Below are 13,784 nucleotides of genomic sequence, written 5' to 3' on the forward strand. Positions count from 1 at the left end.
TTAAGCACTAAGTCTAGAAGAGCAAGTGGGTACAGGTTAGTGTTCTGTTTATATGTTATGGAATTTTAACATTAGGATGAAGAAGTCAAGAATTTTTCCTTGACAAAGTTGAATAAATATTTGAATGCTGCTTTTTTGTTGTTGTTGTGACCAGTGGGGATTGAATCAGTACCCCTTGCTTCAGTGGAAGTATGGAGTCCTAACCACTGGACTGCCAGAGAATTCAATAAATATTAGAATTGATCAGCAACAGCCAAGTGCAAGGGAAGAATGAGGAAGCAGAGTCCTCTGCTGGTTCACACATTGACTGGCTGTTTGACCCTGTGCAAGTCACTTAACCTTTGGTATTTCCTGTCTGTTAATAAAGAGGATTCAGCCAGATGGCCCCAATTCCCCTTCTAACTATAATATCCAATAGCAGAAAATAGTTATGGAAACCTTAAAAATTGAGCACTTGCTTTCTGGAGTATTTCACTGTGCTACTCCAAAACTGCTTTTTGGAGTTGGAAATCAAGTTAATTATCTTCAAACCCTCAGCACAGTAACTGGCAGAAAAAAAGGCAACTTGAGGAGTTGGAGGGAAGGCTTGGGATCTAAGCCACGAGAAACCGTGATTTAAAAACGAAGGCTGGATTTCTTTAAGAGTTCCCGCAGCTATTTTAATTCACCTATAACCCATTCAAAATAAAGTTACCTGAGGCAGGCTGGAATTTGGCTGGAGCTGACCCTCCCACTGGTTTGGATGTTGCTTTAGCAGATGCAGTGGGCTTGGCTGGCATGTTAGCTTTGGCTTTCTCTAACATGGCCAACACCTGATCTTTAGAAGTTGGCTAGGGAGACAATATAAAAGAGGTGAGAGGCCACAGAAATGATATACCCATACTATGCTTACTAACAGATCTGCTGTCAAACGAATCTTTGAGCTCCTGGTTTTGAAATACCAATGAAGGGAGGCTGCACACAGTGCAAGAGAAGTAACACATTATGAAGTCACACTGAGTTAGCTGCCATTCTAGAAGGGCACAATTTTCATCCCTGCAAAGCCAGCAGATTCTTTAGAAGCTCTACACTACTAAATATTTGATCTGTGCTCTCATGGGGATTTCAAGTTGAAACTCATAGGAAATAATATGATCTTCTGCCTCTATAAATTCATGTTCAATATTTTTCTAATGGCTTTTAACAGCAGCAATAATAAGTGAAGTACTTTTAGTTTCCCAGTAGCTTTGGCCATTTTCTCATATCCTAAGTGCATCATGAAGAACGGCAAGGCGTCCTGGGCCTTCTTTCGCACGTCTCCATTGCGATCCTCTAGGCAGGAATAGAGGTGGGGAACACAAAGGATAAGGTCTGTGGGGGTGGAACGAAGAGTCGGTAGTTTCTCAGCCAGCCAGCCCAGAAGCTGTCAAAAGAAATAAAGACCAGTTACATAATTCGTGTAGAAAACTGTTATTATTTCTGATCTTAAGCTTAATTATTTCATCAGTACCAAACAATGAATTAGTTCTCACACTGCAATTTTCCAATATGAAATCAGTTATTTTCTTGTTCAATGAAATAATAAATTTGCAGTGCTGACAATCAGTTAAAGTAAGGACAAAGTTTTTTGGACCATATTTGAGCATTAAGCTATAAAGTTTTAATTGTTCTAAATAAAGAGTCAAACACAACTGAGCAACTGAACTGAACTGAATGCAGTTTAAAGAAGAAAAACTTACACATTTCTTTTAATTCTAAGAACTATTCAGCTAGAGAAGATCCAAAATATTTATTTGATCAGAAGATGACAAGTTCTACCAGGACTTCTGTTTTCTGCCTCACTTAAGACAGTGTTTTCCTATACCTCTAAAATAATGCATATTTGTATCTATTTTTAATTGAAATATTTATCCAGATGATTGCAGTTTCACATGCACTTATAAGAAATAATACAGAGAGATCCCATGCACTCTTTATTCCATTTCCTATACAATCCACTGATTAGATTGTTCCAGTTGGACTTTTTCTCATTTGTGTATGTGTGTATATTTAGTTCTCTACAATTTTATCCTATGTTAATGTATCCACCACCACTGTCAAAATTTTGAGTAGTTCCATCCCAAGAATCCCACGTTGTCTCTTTTATAACCACACTCACGTCCCTCCTCCTCCTCCTCTCTAATCTCTGGCAACTATTAATCTGTCATCTATTTCTAAATCACGAGATTCCAAAGTTATCTAAATGGAATCATATATAATATGGAACTGTTTGGTACTGGCTTTGTCACTCAGCACAGTTCCTTGGAGATTTAACTGACTTGTTGCATGTATCAGTGATTTCTTTCTTTTATTGCTGAACAGTATTACATATATGGATATATAATAGTTCGTTTAAACATTCGCTTGTTGAAAGATATCTGTTTCCAGATTTTGGCTATTTTGAATTAGTTGCTATGAACATTTGTTATAGGCTTTTGCATAAACATAAATTTTCTTTTTTCTGGAATAACTGCTCAAGATTTGTTGGGTCATATATGGAACAACAGACTGGTTCCAAATAGGAAGAGGAGTACGTCAAGGCTGTATATTGTCACCCTGCTTATTTAACTTATATGCAGAGTACATCATGAGAAACACTGGACTGGAAGAAACACAAGCTGGAATCAAGATTCCCAGGAGAAATATCAATAACCTCAGATATGCAGATGACACCACCCTTATGGCAGAAAGTGAAGAGGAACTAAAAAGCCTCTTGATGAAAGTGAAAGAGGAGAGTGAAAAAGTTGGCTTAAAGCTCAACATTCAGAAAATGAAGATCATGGCATCTGGTCCCCTCACTTCATGGGAAATAGATGGGGAAACAGTGGAAACAGAGGCAGACTTTATTTTTGGGGGCTCCAAAATCACTGTAGATAGTGACTGCAGCCATGAAATTAAAAGACGCTTACTCCTTGGAAGAAAAGTTATGACCAACCTAGATAGCATATTCAAAACCCAGAGACATTACTTTGCCAACAAAGGTCCGTCTAGTCAAGGCTATGGTTTTTCCTGTGGTCATGTATGGATGTGAGAGTTGGACTGTGAAGAAGGCTGAGCGCCAAAGAACTGATGCTGTTGAACAGTGGTGTTGGAGAAAACTCTTGAGAGTCCCTTGGACTGCAAGATCCAACCAGTCCATTCTAAAGGAGATCAGTCCTGGGTGTTCATTGGAAGGACTGATGCTAAAGCTGAAACTGCAATACTTTGGCCACCTCATGCGAAGAGTTGACTCATTGGAAAAGACTCTGATGCTGGGAGGGATTGGGGGCAGGAGGAGAAGGGGACGACAGAGGATGAGATGGCTGGATGGCATCACTGACTCGATGGATGTGAGTTTGAGTGAACTCCGGGAGATGGTGATGGACAGGGAGGCCCGGCATGCTGCAATTCATGGGGTCGCAAAGAGTTGGACACGACTGAGCGACTGAACTGAACTGAACTGATAGTTAACTACATGTTTAGTTTTGTAAGAAACTGCCAAACTACTTTCTGGAGTGGCTATATCATTCTACATTTCCACCAGGAGAGTGTTCAAGTTTCTCCACATTCTTGTTGATGTTTGGTGTTGTCACAATTTTTAATTTTAGTAATTCTGGTAGTTGTCTATCTCACTGTAGTTTTAATTTGCATTTCCTTGATGACCAGTAACCCTGAACACCTTTCATGGGCTTATTTTCCATCTGTAATCCTCTTCAGGGAAATGTCTGTTTATGTCTGTTGCCAAATTTCTAATTAGATTTTTTTAACTGTTGAGTTTTGAGTTTTTTAATATATACATTCTTGATGATAATTCTTTATCAGACCCAGAGTGCAAATATTTTCTCCCACTCTAGCCTGTCTTCTCATGTTCTTCACATGGTTTTTTGCAGAGTAAGAGTTCTTAACTTTGATAAATTGTGGTTTTGGTGTCAAGTCTTATGAATATTTTGCATGAAGAACTTCTATATCCTGAAGGTTTACCCCTATGTTATCTTTAAAAGTTCCATAGTTTTATGGCCTATGTTTAAGTCCATAATCCATTTTGAGTTAATTTTGGTGTAAGATGTGAGATTTAGTCCAAAGTTTAATGTTTTTGGTCTCTGGATGTCAACTGCTCTGGCATCATGTGTTGGAAAGGTCACACTTCCTCCACTGCATTACTTTGGTAACTTCAAACTTAGTTGGTCACATTTGTGTGGGTCTGTTTTTGGGTTTCCTCTTCAGTTCCACCTATCTGTGTCTATTCTCCCCCTCCTTACCCCTGCAATCACGGTCTTTTCTCTTTGTGACCACACTGCTTGGCTTGCAGGATCTTAATTCGCAAACCAAGGATTGAATCTGTGCCCGTGGCAGTGAGAGCATGCAGTCCTAACCACTGGACGGCCAGGGAATTCCCCACAGTGTCTTGATTATGTTAGCAATTTAGTAATCTCTAGTACATGGTAAAATGGTTCTTTCCATTTTTTTCCTTTGTCAAGATTGTTTTAGCTAGACTATAAGTTCTCAAATAACCTTGACTTTGTCTATGAAAAAAAAACTTTCTTAAATTTTGATAGGAATTACATTAAATGAACAGAACTGACATTTCTATTATGTTAAATCTTCTAATCCACAAACATCTCTTTGGGTCTTCCTTGAATACTTCATCAGCATTTTGTAATTTTCAGTTTATGCATTTTGTATTTGTTTTAAGGGTTTCATTAAAGGGTTTCCTTTTCTTTGGAGTGACTGTACATTGTAGTGTTTTTAACTTCAGTTTGCATGTGTTCAATGTATTTGACTTTTGTCAAATATGATTATGTTTATTTTGTATCCTGCAATCTTACTGAACTCATTTATTGATTTTGGTAATTTTGTAGGTATCTTGGGATTTTCTATGTAGACAGTCATGTTATCTGCAATTAGGGATAGTTTTATTTATTCTTTTTCCACCTATACGCCTTTTACTTCTTTTTCAGGTCTTACTGCAGTGACTAGAACATCTAGTTCTATGCTGAGTAATAACAGTGAACATGGACATCCTTGCTTTGTTCCTGGTCTTAGGGGGAAAGTGTTCAGTCTTCAACCACTAACAGTATCATTTACAGATGCTTTTTAATTTAAGTTGTAATTCTCTTGTATTATTACTAACTTACTCAGAGCTTTTATCATGAATAGGTGTTGGATTTTCTCAAATCCTTTTTTTGTGTCAATTGATAGGACTATATGACTTTTCTTTAGTCTGCTGATATGATGGATTACATTGATAGATTTTTGAATGTTGAACTGCATTTTTATGTCATGATTAAAACTTCTTATTTTACCATTTAAGAGTTGAAGAAAAGAGAAAATTTCACAAATTTTAGAAAATTATTGCTAAAAAAGCACATGGAAAGTAAACAAGAAAGCATATGAATAAAAAAGCTCCAGGAATTTGGTTTCATTTTATTAGCTATTTTATAATGCAACTCATTCTATCCATAACATATATATTTATTAGGTAGGCTCAGCAGCAGCAGCAAAGCACACCATATTTGGAGTACTAACCTCTTGCCTCAAGAAAGGATTTTCTTTTTTGAGCTCTTCAGAAAGATCCTCCCCCTCCAACCATTCCTTCATGCCAGTCTGTTCTGCCCAAGCATTCACAGTTGCCAGGGCAGCGGATCGAACGTTGTTCTGAATGGAGGAGAAAATCAGTAAACTATCACTATGGTTTGGAGGTAAGGAGTGAAAAGTGTATTACTTTGCAAACATGAACAACAGAGGTTTCTCCACAGATCTATAATAAACATACTTGGAACATTCTTCATCTTCTCTGAAACAACTAGATCTATGGGTGTACTCCAAAGTAAAGTAGAAACTAAAACTCTAAATTGTAATGATCCTATACTTAGTTAATTAGGCAAAACATTGAACTGGGCATAAAATATCATGTTAGGGGAATAAACCCCTAGGTTTTGTTTCCTGAACCTCTGGGGACTCTCATGTCCCTGGTTATCTGCTAAAGGATGTAATTCCATGTGTTAGAGAACTCATAATGGTTAGCTTGAAATTATTAACAATTTAAATATTGTTTTTATATTAACTTGTACTCACAGAATAAGAAGGATTTAATGACATGAAAAATATTAAAATAGTCCAATTCCTCAAATTAAATGAATTACACAAAAGTAGACGTATTCAAATATTCAATCTATGGATACATATAAGAGCTTATAATTTTCAATGAGACAAATTCTAGGACTGTGCAACTGCAAATATCTTACTGAAGTACTAGAAGACTGTATTCTAGTAGTTCAGGGGAAAAGGTAGAAAATAAAATACATTATCTAAAAATTTTTGTTTATTCACTCTTTATACCAATACTTTAAACAATGATATCATAATCATAATAGCAACAATTTTTCAGTATGTACTATATGAGGCAGATACAGGTACTTTATGTACAGACTCTTATTTAATCCTGAAAGAATTAAATTCCACAGATAAAGCACTGAACCGAAAAGAAGATAAGTAACTTATCTAAGAGTCACAAAGCTAGTAAGTGAGGTATGTGGTCACCTTAATACTGCCTGGGAGGTAAAAATGTTTTATTATTTTCCTTCCAATAATCTCTTCTCTACAAAAAGTTTAAGACTGTTTACGTGCACTCTTACAAGTAAAAAAAGGATTATTCTTAGTCTAAGTAGTGGCTGGCTGTTCCAGAATGGAGCTGTGGTGAAGAGAATCAGGGATACCTTGCTGTCTCCAAGCACTGTGATGATAGGGATGCCTAAGTTCTTCACATGCTGCTTGATGTTTGGGCCCATGGCTACTGCCAGCTGCTGGAGGATAGTCAACGTCTGCTGCACCTGAGTGGGAAGAGCCGACACCTTATGTTCAAATCACAGCATGGTGTGTTCGGAGTTTCAAAAGCTTGCTGCTATATGGTCAATGCAGTAAGAAGTTTCTGGCCTACTTAAAACAAACAGCTGGTTATGATACTAATCAGCTTTGAATAATTTTCAGGTGATGGCCTCTCCATTAATCATCATAAAAATGGAGTATTAGAATTTTAGATTAGATTATAATGCTTTGTAATTTTAAAGTAAGGTAAAGCTTAGTTGAAGAAAAATGTGACATAAAAATCCAAATCTAAAAATTAAAAATTTAGCTTGTTTGTATTACAAGCAGTTCTATATACAAATAATAATATCAGAGGTCTTGTAAACAGCAAGTCAGGTTCATGAAAATTTGATTAATAAACTTGCCATCTTCCAACAAGTCTTAAGGCACACTCAGAATGAAAGGAAGCTATTTCTAGTTCAAAGAAATAGAGTGATCATTATCCTTTTTCTTTTTCTTACTGGTTGAGGTTATTGGAAAGGAGCCCCGTATCACAGAGGGGGAGAGGGGAGAGGAAAAGAACAGGCTATGGTCTTTTTTAACTGGAGTACAGCTGCTTTGTAACGTTGTGTTAGTTCTGCTGCATAGCAAAGTGAGCCAGTTGCATGTTTACATGTATCATCTCTTTTTTGGATTTCCTTCCCATTTAGGTCACCACAGAGCAGCGAGTAGAGTTCCCTGTACCATGCAGGAGGTTCTGTTTTAATAAATTGGTTCTATTTATTAAAATAGATAAATAGTCATATTTCATACATACATACATAATACATGTCTATACATCAATCTCAGTCTCCCAATTCATCCCCCCCCTTCCTTCCTCTTTGGTGTCCATATGTTTGCTCTCTACATTTGGGTCTCTATTTCGAGGAGAGGCATGCTCTACGTACCAAGATTTTATTTGAATCATTGAGTCGACCCTTCAAGGCTGTTGGAAGTTCACCTATGTTTGGCTGGATGAATTTTGCTTCATTGATAATGGCTGCTACTTCATCAAGGCCTTCTTTCCTGATCTTCCAATTCTTGTCACCAATCTTAGACACCAACTCTGAAGTGATTTTATCACTAAAAAAACACAGAAGACAGAATCCTTAATTCCTGATGCCTAAAAGGATGTCACACAAGTCCCCTTGACTGAGAAGTGGAAGGCACCATTAAGACATCATTAAAGAAGTCATTAGCAGTAAACCTGATTTCTGTCCTTGGCAAAAGATCCACAGCATCACTGCCCCCGTCATCTGGTTCCTCTCCATCTTCCCCTTCGTCTGTCCCACCAGTGCTGTGTTTAGAAATCCCTCTGGTTGGAGCCGGTGGGTTCTGTCCCTGCATCTACACACAGACAAGTCAGTGAGGCTAATGAACTCAGTGAAGAACGTGATAGCAAACTGGTGAGAGAATGGTGCTTGTGTCAAACTCATATTCCCTCATAACACAATATTCACAATATTTTAATTAGACTCAAACTTCAATTCTGAGACTATGTGACAAAGGTATTTTAATACACACCTATCAGAATCTGACTTCTCAATCATAAAACTGTGTTTTGACTTGTATGTCCAACACAATACAGAGCAGTCAAAATTTAGCAATTTCAACTAGAAAGTTTATTTAGGAAGGACAAGTTTATTTTTAAAAAATTGTTACATTTAGTGTGCTTTTTGAATATGTAATTTTTTCAAAATGTTTAATATGTCAAAGCTACAAAGGATTCCAAGGGGAAAATGTCCCACCCTGTAACTACAGCTATCTTGCTCTCTTCCTCACAAGGTCATCTGTTTCTTATGAACTCTTCCCAGTGATACTTTATATATATAAATGCAAATACATACATATTCTTCATTCCAAACGTTTAAAAGTTTAAAAATTAACCATATCAGCATTCTCAAGTCAACTATGGATTGAATCATCTGTGAAACCTTTACCTTCTCAAATTCTGCATCTATCTGGGATAGGAGGGCAGGCTTCTCATCCTCAAAGAACATTCGCAAAGAAGGACCAACGTACAGATACATCACACCGAGCAGAGTGATGGCAGACGTCCTCACAGCCTGGCAGAACAAAGAGAACCGCTCAGGTCAGGACAGAGCCGCGAAGCTGGCCATCCCGTCCTACACACGCTGCTGTGTACTCACTGGGTTTGTGGCGGCCAGAGCTGTCTTCACATTGCTAATGAAAGCTTTCACATTCAGTCTAGAAGAAATTATATGTAAAATTAAAAACAAACAAACGAAACCCTCAAAACACTCACTGGGGTTTTATAAAGCTAGACTCCAGAACTGGCTTCCTTTACATACGTCATGAGTTTGACTTATTCTCTTTCTACACTCATCTAACGTAAGCTTTAAATACTATCGATATGTTAATTTATGCCTAAATCCACAGAATCATACATCCAACTGCCTTTGTGACATTTCCATTTTTATGTCTAGCAGATGTCCTACACCTGTCAATACCAAGCTCCTGACTGCCCACGGCCCAACCCCCAAACCCGTTCTTCTCCTCATCCTCCCCATCTCGGTCAACAGTTACTTCATCCTTGCAGTTGCTCCCAGCCTTCTTTGAAAATTCCTCAGTCATCCTTGACTCCTCTCTCTCTCAAGCCCAGTATCCTGTTTAGTTTTATTTTCAAAATATATTCTAAGTCATAACACTTCCAAGGCTGTATAATTCCTTATCAGAATTATTTCAACAGTCTTCTAATTAGTCTCCCTGCTTCTGTCCTTGATCCTATCTATTCTGACTGTAGTCTAAATAACCCTGTTAATCTTCTGCTCAAAACCCTCTAATAGTTTCCAATTTATTCAAAACGTTGAGGCTCTACAGGACCTGCCCCCTGTTCTTTGAGCTTTCTCTCCTACCACTGCCATCTCCCTCACTCACTCCGCCCCAGCTGCATTCGGAAGAACTACCAGACTCTTACCGTCAGCCCCTCATGTCCTCAAGGTCTATGTCTCACAGGCATTATTTCAGAAAGGATTTCTGTCTTACAGAGAATAACACGACACTAAACCCTCCAAGGTGTTACCACTAACCCCCTATCTGGCTTTATTTTTATTCCATTGTTCTTATACTTCCTGATCTATTTTTTATTGTTTACTGTCATCTCCCCTTACTCAAATAAGCTCCATGAAAACAGGAATTTAATCCTGACCATACTGTATTCCTGAGGGTCTGGAACAAATGACTAGAATATCACAGGTACTCAATATGTAGTTGATGAATAAATGACAGATCACAGATGAATTAAAAAGAGGAAAATATTCACACAGCTTTTATGTCATTCATGCCAAAGGTAGTTTTTACATTAACGACTCTGCAGTTATGAAGGGATTTTAACAATATCCTCAACTATAGGAGGACACCACAGATACTGACATAACAAACAATTCTTTGCCTGAACAACACTTAAATGATACGTTCTAGGGAATTCCCTGGTGGTCCAGTGGTTAGAACTTGGTACTCTCAGTGCCAAGGGCTTGGGTTCAATCCCCGATCAGGGAACTAAGATCTTACAAGTCACATGGCATGGCCAAAAAAACATAATTTCTAGAGTATTGTGTCTTCGTTTGGTGGAACTGAGAACACTGCAAGCAGCCTACTGAGAACATGTGAAAAGCATCAGGGGACAGAGAAAGGCAACACAGAACAACAGTTAGAGTCTTCCTTCTCAGAGCCAGAATGCCTGGGTTCAAATTTTGGCCTTTGCCACTTTCTAGCTGTGACTTGGGCAGATCACTTTCTGTGCCCTAGTTTCTTCACCTATAAAAGGAAGAGAACATACCTCACATGGCTTTTATGATGATTAAACCAAATGAGTTATTATTTGAAAGTGCCTGGCATAAAATAAGCTGCATAAAAACTGTAGTCCCTCCTTATCTGGGACGGATACATTCCAAGACCCCTCAGTGGATATCTGAAGGTATGGATAGTACTATATAGACTATTTTCCCCCATACATATGTACCTATGATAAAGTTTAATTTATAAATCAGTCGCAGTAAGAGATAAATAATAATTATAGAATGATTATAATAATATACTGTAATACAAGTTATGGCAATGTGGTCTTTCTCCTTAATCAATTTTTTCAACTCTACCAGAAATGCAGCAGCAGCTGCTTCACTGGTAAATGCAGCTATTCCAGTAATTATTATATTTTTCAGTCCACACCTGTTTCTGAGCCCGTGTAGCCATTCTCACTTGCACTAAATGGCTTGGTGTCACTTGTTTCATGGCATTCCTTACTGAAGTCCTCATACAGACTCCACGTTTTTGGGTGGAACACATTCCCATCAATGACATTTGCTGCTCATGCCTTCCATCCACAAATTTGATGCCTTTTCTATCTTAACTAAGCAGCTACAATACTTGCAGTTTGAGGTGTGAAATTTCCTTTTCCTTTACAATTTATTGATAGAAGATTTGCTCTTACTGTGGATCTTAGCAACCTCAGCACACTATTTTCCTCTTTCCTTACTGAGTTCAGAACTTTGTCATGTAAACGAAGCACTTTGCACCTTCTCTTTAGCATTTCCAAATTGCCAGCATCTCTATTCTTGCCCTTTGGGACCATTACTAAGTAAAATAAGGGTTACCTGGACAGAAGCACTGCAACACCACAGAGGTGATCTGAAAACTGAGAGAGCGCCTCTGACTAATGGGGGGAACCCACTGGACAAAGGCATGAATCACATCATGAGCAGGATAGAGTGAGATTTCACCATGCGACTCAGAATGGCCCACAATTTAAAACTTATGAATTGTTTATTTCTGAAACTTTCCATTTAGTATTTTTTGACTGTTGTTGACTGCAGGTAACAAACTGTGGAAGGAGAAACCACAGACAAGGGGAGACTACTGTAAACCGATGTGTTCCACAAGCAAATAACTTTGGGAAAGAGAGGGTTAAACAAGCATCTGTGTGACTTCCCTTGGGGTTCAGAGGTTGAAATCCACAGTGCAATGTGGAGGAGAGGGATTCAATCCCTGGGTGGAGACCTGGGATCCCAAGTGCTGTGGAGCAATTAGGCCTGCACACTGAAGCTGTTGAGCCTGTGGGCTCTGGAGTCCATGTGCTGCAACGAAAGATCCTGTGTGCTGCCACTAAGGCCCAATGTAGCCAAATAAATTAATAAAAGTAAAGAAACAAGCACCTTTATTGCAGGACTTCTAAGAGCGTTTAATTTTCCAAAGTGCACTATAGATTTCTAAACTAATGTGATTTTATATAGTAATTTTCAAACATATTTAACTACAAATCCTTGGAACTGGCTTTTCTGTGGCTCAATCATAAATACTGAAGAAAAATAACTTAGAGAACCCTCATGTTAGTGGATATCAAAATGCAGGAGGACAAGCCAATACAGGCTTTTTAGGAACAAAGGTAGTTTCGTTTTATGTAAATTAGACAATCGAGCTCTGGCTTCTCAGAAATAAGCAGCGATAGCTACAACAAATATAATCACCAGTTAAGAGAGTGGCAAAACAAGTACTTGCTTTCTTTCTGACTTACCCAGAAAAACCAAATTCTTTTATTGCATTTGATAGCCAGTTCAGAGTTTCTGATTGATTCTTGGGATTCTTCTGTGAGAACGCCATTGACATAACCTAGAACAGAAAAACAAACATACAAAAAACCAAACAGATCTGAGTTTTCTCTCATATTTCTTATAGAAATATAGCTTGACATTAAGGTAGAAGTGGATTGAGCACGCCTTTTCTGATGCTAAAGCAATGGCAAGAATGCCTCAGAAATGTCTAACTTGAGAAAATAAGGTAAGTGGCAATAGTATTAAAAGCATTCTCACAGTATTGTAAATCAACTCTACTTCAATAAAAAATTTAAAAAGAATTCTGGACAGTTTACAACTTTTCATTGGTGGTCTCTTGTAATGTCATAAGAGAAAGCTACTCTCATCCTTAATAGAATATTATTGACTGAGGCAATTTTGATTATCATGCAACAGTTATTACTAAAGGTAAAAATTAAAAACGCAGTATCAGAGTGGTTTTACTTGAGAAGAAAAGAACTGAAGTGTAACTAATAACCTTAAATTAAAACTGGGGGAAAAACTGGGGAATCCTGAAGAAAGAGCACTCTGCCACTGACCTGTTCAGCTGTCCACGGCAACACACACGCTTCAGCTATTGCTGTCATAGCTTCTTTTGCATTGTTCCCACATTTCACATCTCCAATCTTGTCTACAAGTCCATCCAAGACGATCTGTGCTGAAGTTTTGGAAAAATTTCCCTTCTGGGCAATCAAAGCAACTATGTGAAGCTTCATTTGCATCACCTGAACAAGGGTAAGTATCAGGAAATTATAAGTAAGCCAAAGACATCTTTCTTCTGCAGGCTATGCCATGTGGCTTGCAGGATCTTAGTTCCCTGATCAGGGATTGAACCCAGATCCTTGGCAGTGAGAACACAAAGTCCTAACCACTGATCAGGGAATTCCCCCTAAATATTTATCTATTTACTTATTTTTATAGTAGCCTGAAGATGTAACAGTTAGGGACAGCTGAGAACATGACCAAACTAAAATCAAATTTTAGACCAAGAAACAAAATAATTTTTATTATGTAATTATTATCAATTAAAGTAGCTGACTTTAATAATCAATACAATTGATTATTATCAATTTTAAAGTAGCTAAGAGAAAAAACCCAAACCATTCAATGTTTTAAAATACTAACAAGCAATGTTACTGTGTGAAGTTTATGAATTGAAAAACATACAGTAATTTCTATATTCTCCTCCTCTGATGGTTATTTGCCTACAGTACTGAGTGCACACCCTGAAGTCCATAATAAATGACCATACTAACTCAGAGTCCTACTAAGTAAGAGTTGCCCACAAAAAAATTACAACCCTCATGTATACACAAACACACAACCCCCCGAAATTGAGAGATTTAAACGACTTGT

At 37.8% G+C, this 13,784-nt stretch overlaps 1 protein-coding gene and 1 non-coding gene across 3 annotated transcripts in view; one reads left to right on the plus strand and one right to left on the minus strand.

Annotated features, from left to right (window-relative positions):
* CKAP5 (cytoskeleton associated protein 5) overlaps nucleotides 1-13,784 on the minus strand; it is a 95,320-nt gene that overhangs the window by 22,330 nt on the left and 59,206 nt on the right. For both annotated transcript variants that reach the window (XM_068989358.1, XM_068989357.1), the window contains exons 17-26: nucleotides 12,968-13,153; nucleotides 12,371-12,465; nucleotides 8,991-9,048; nucleotides 8,781-8,906; nucleotides 8,048-8,187; nucleotides 7,749-7,923; nucleotides 6,714-6,827; nucleotides 5,524-5,652; nucleotides 1,208-1,402; nucleotides 695-830 (exon numbers count right to left, since the gene is read on the minus strand). In XM_068989358.1, the coding sequence (XP_068845459.1) occupies nucleotides 695-830; nucleotides 1,208-1,402; nucleotides 5,524-5,652; nucleotides 6,714-6,827; nucleotides 7,749-7,923; nucleotides 8,048-8,187; nucleotides 8,781-8,906; nucleotides 8,991-9,048; nucleotides 12,371-12,465; nucleotides 12,968-13,153 (1,354 nt within the window). The remainder of the gene's footprint in view (nucleotides 1-694; nucleotides 831-1,207; nucleotides 1,403-5,523; nucleotides 5,653-6,713; nucleotides 6,828-7,748; nucleotides 7,924-8,047; nucleotides 8,188-8,780; nucleotides 8,907-8,990; nucleotides 9,049-12,370; nucleotides 12,466-12,967; nucleotides 13,154-13,784) is intronic.
* On the plus strand, nucleotides 10,287-10,359 carry TRNAE-CUC (transfer RNA glutamic acid (anticodon CUC)). The gene has a single exon. It is a non-coding gene; the product is annotated as a tRNA-Glu (tRNA).

Source organism: Capricornis sumatraensis, chromosome 16 (assembly GCF_032405125.1).
Source record: "Capricornis sumatraensis isolate serow.1 chromosome 16, serow.2, whole genome shotgun sequence".
NCBI classification, from domain to species: Eukaryota; Metazoa; Chordata; class Mammalia; order Artiodactyla; family Bovidae; genus Capricornis; species Capricornis sumatraensis.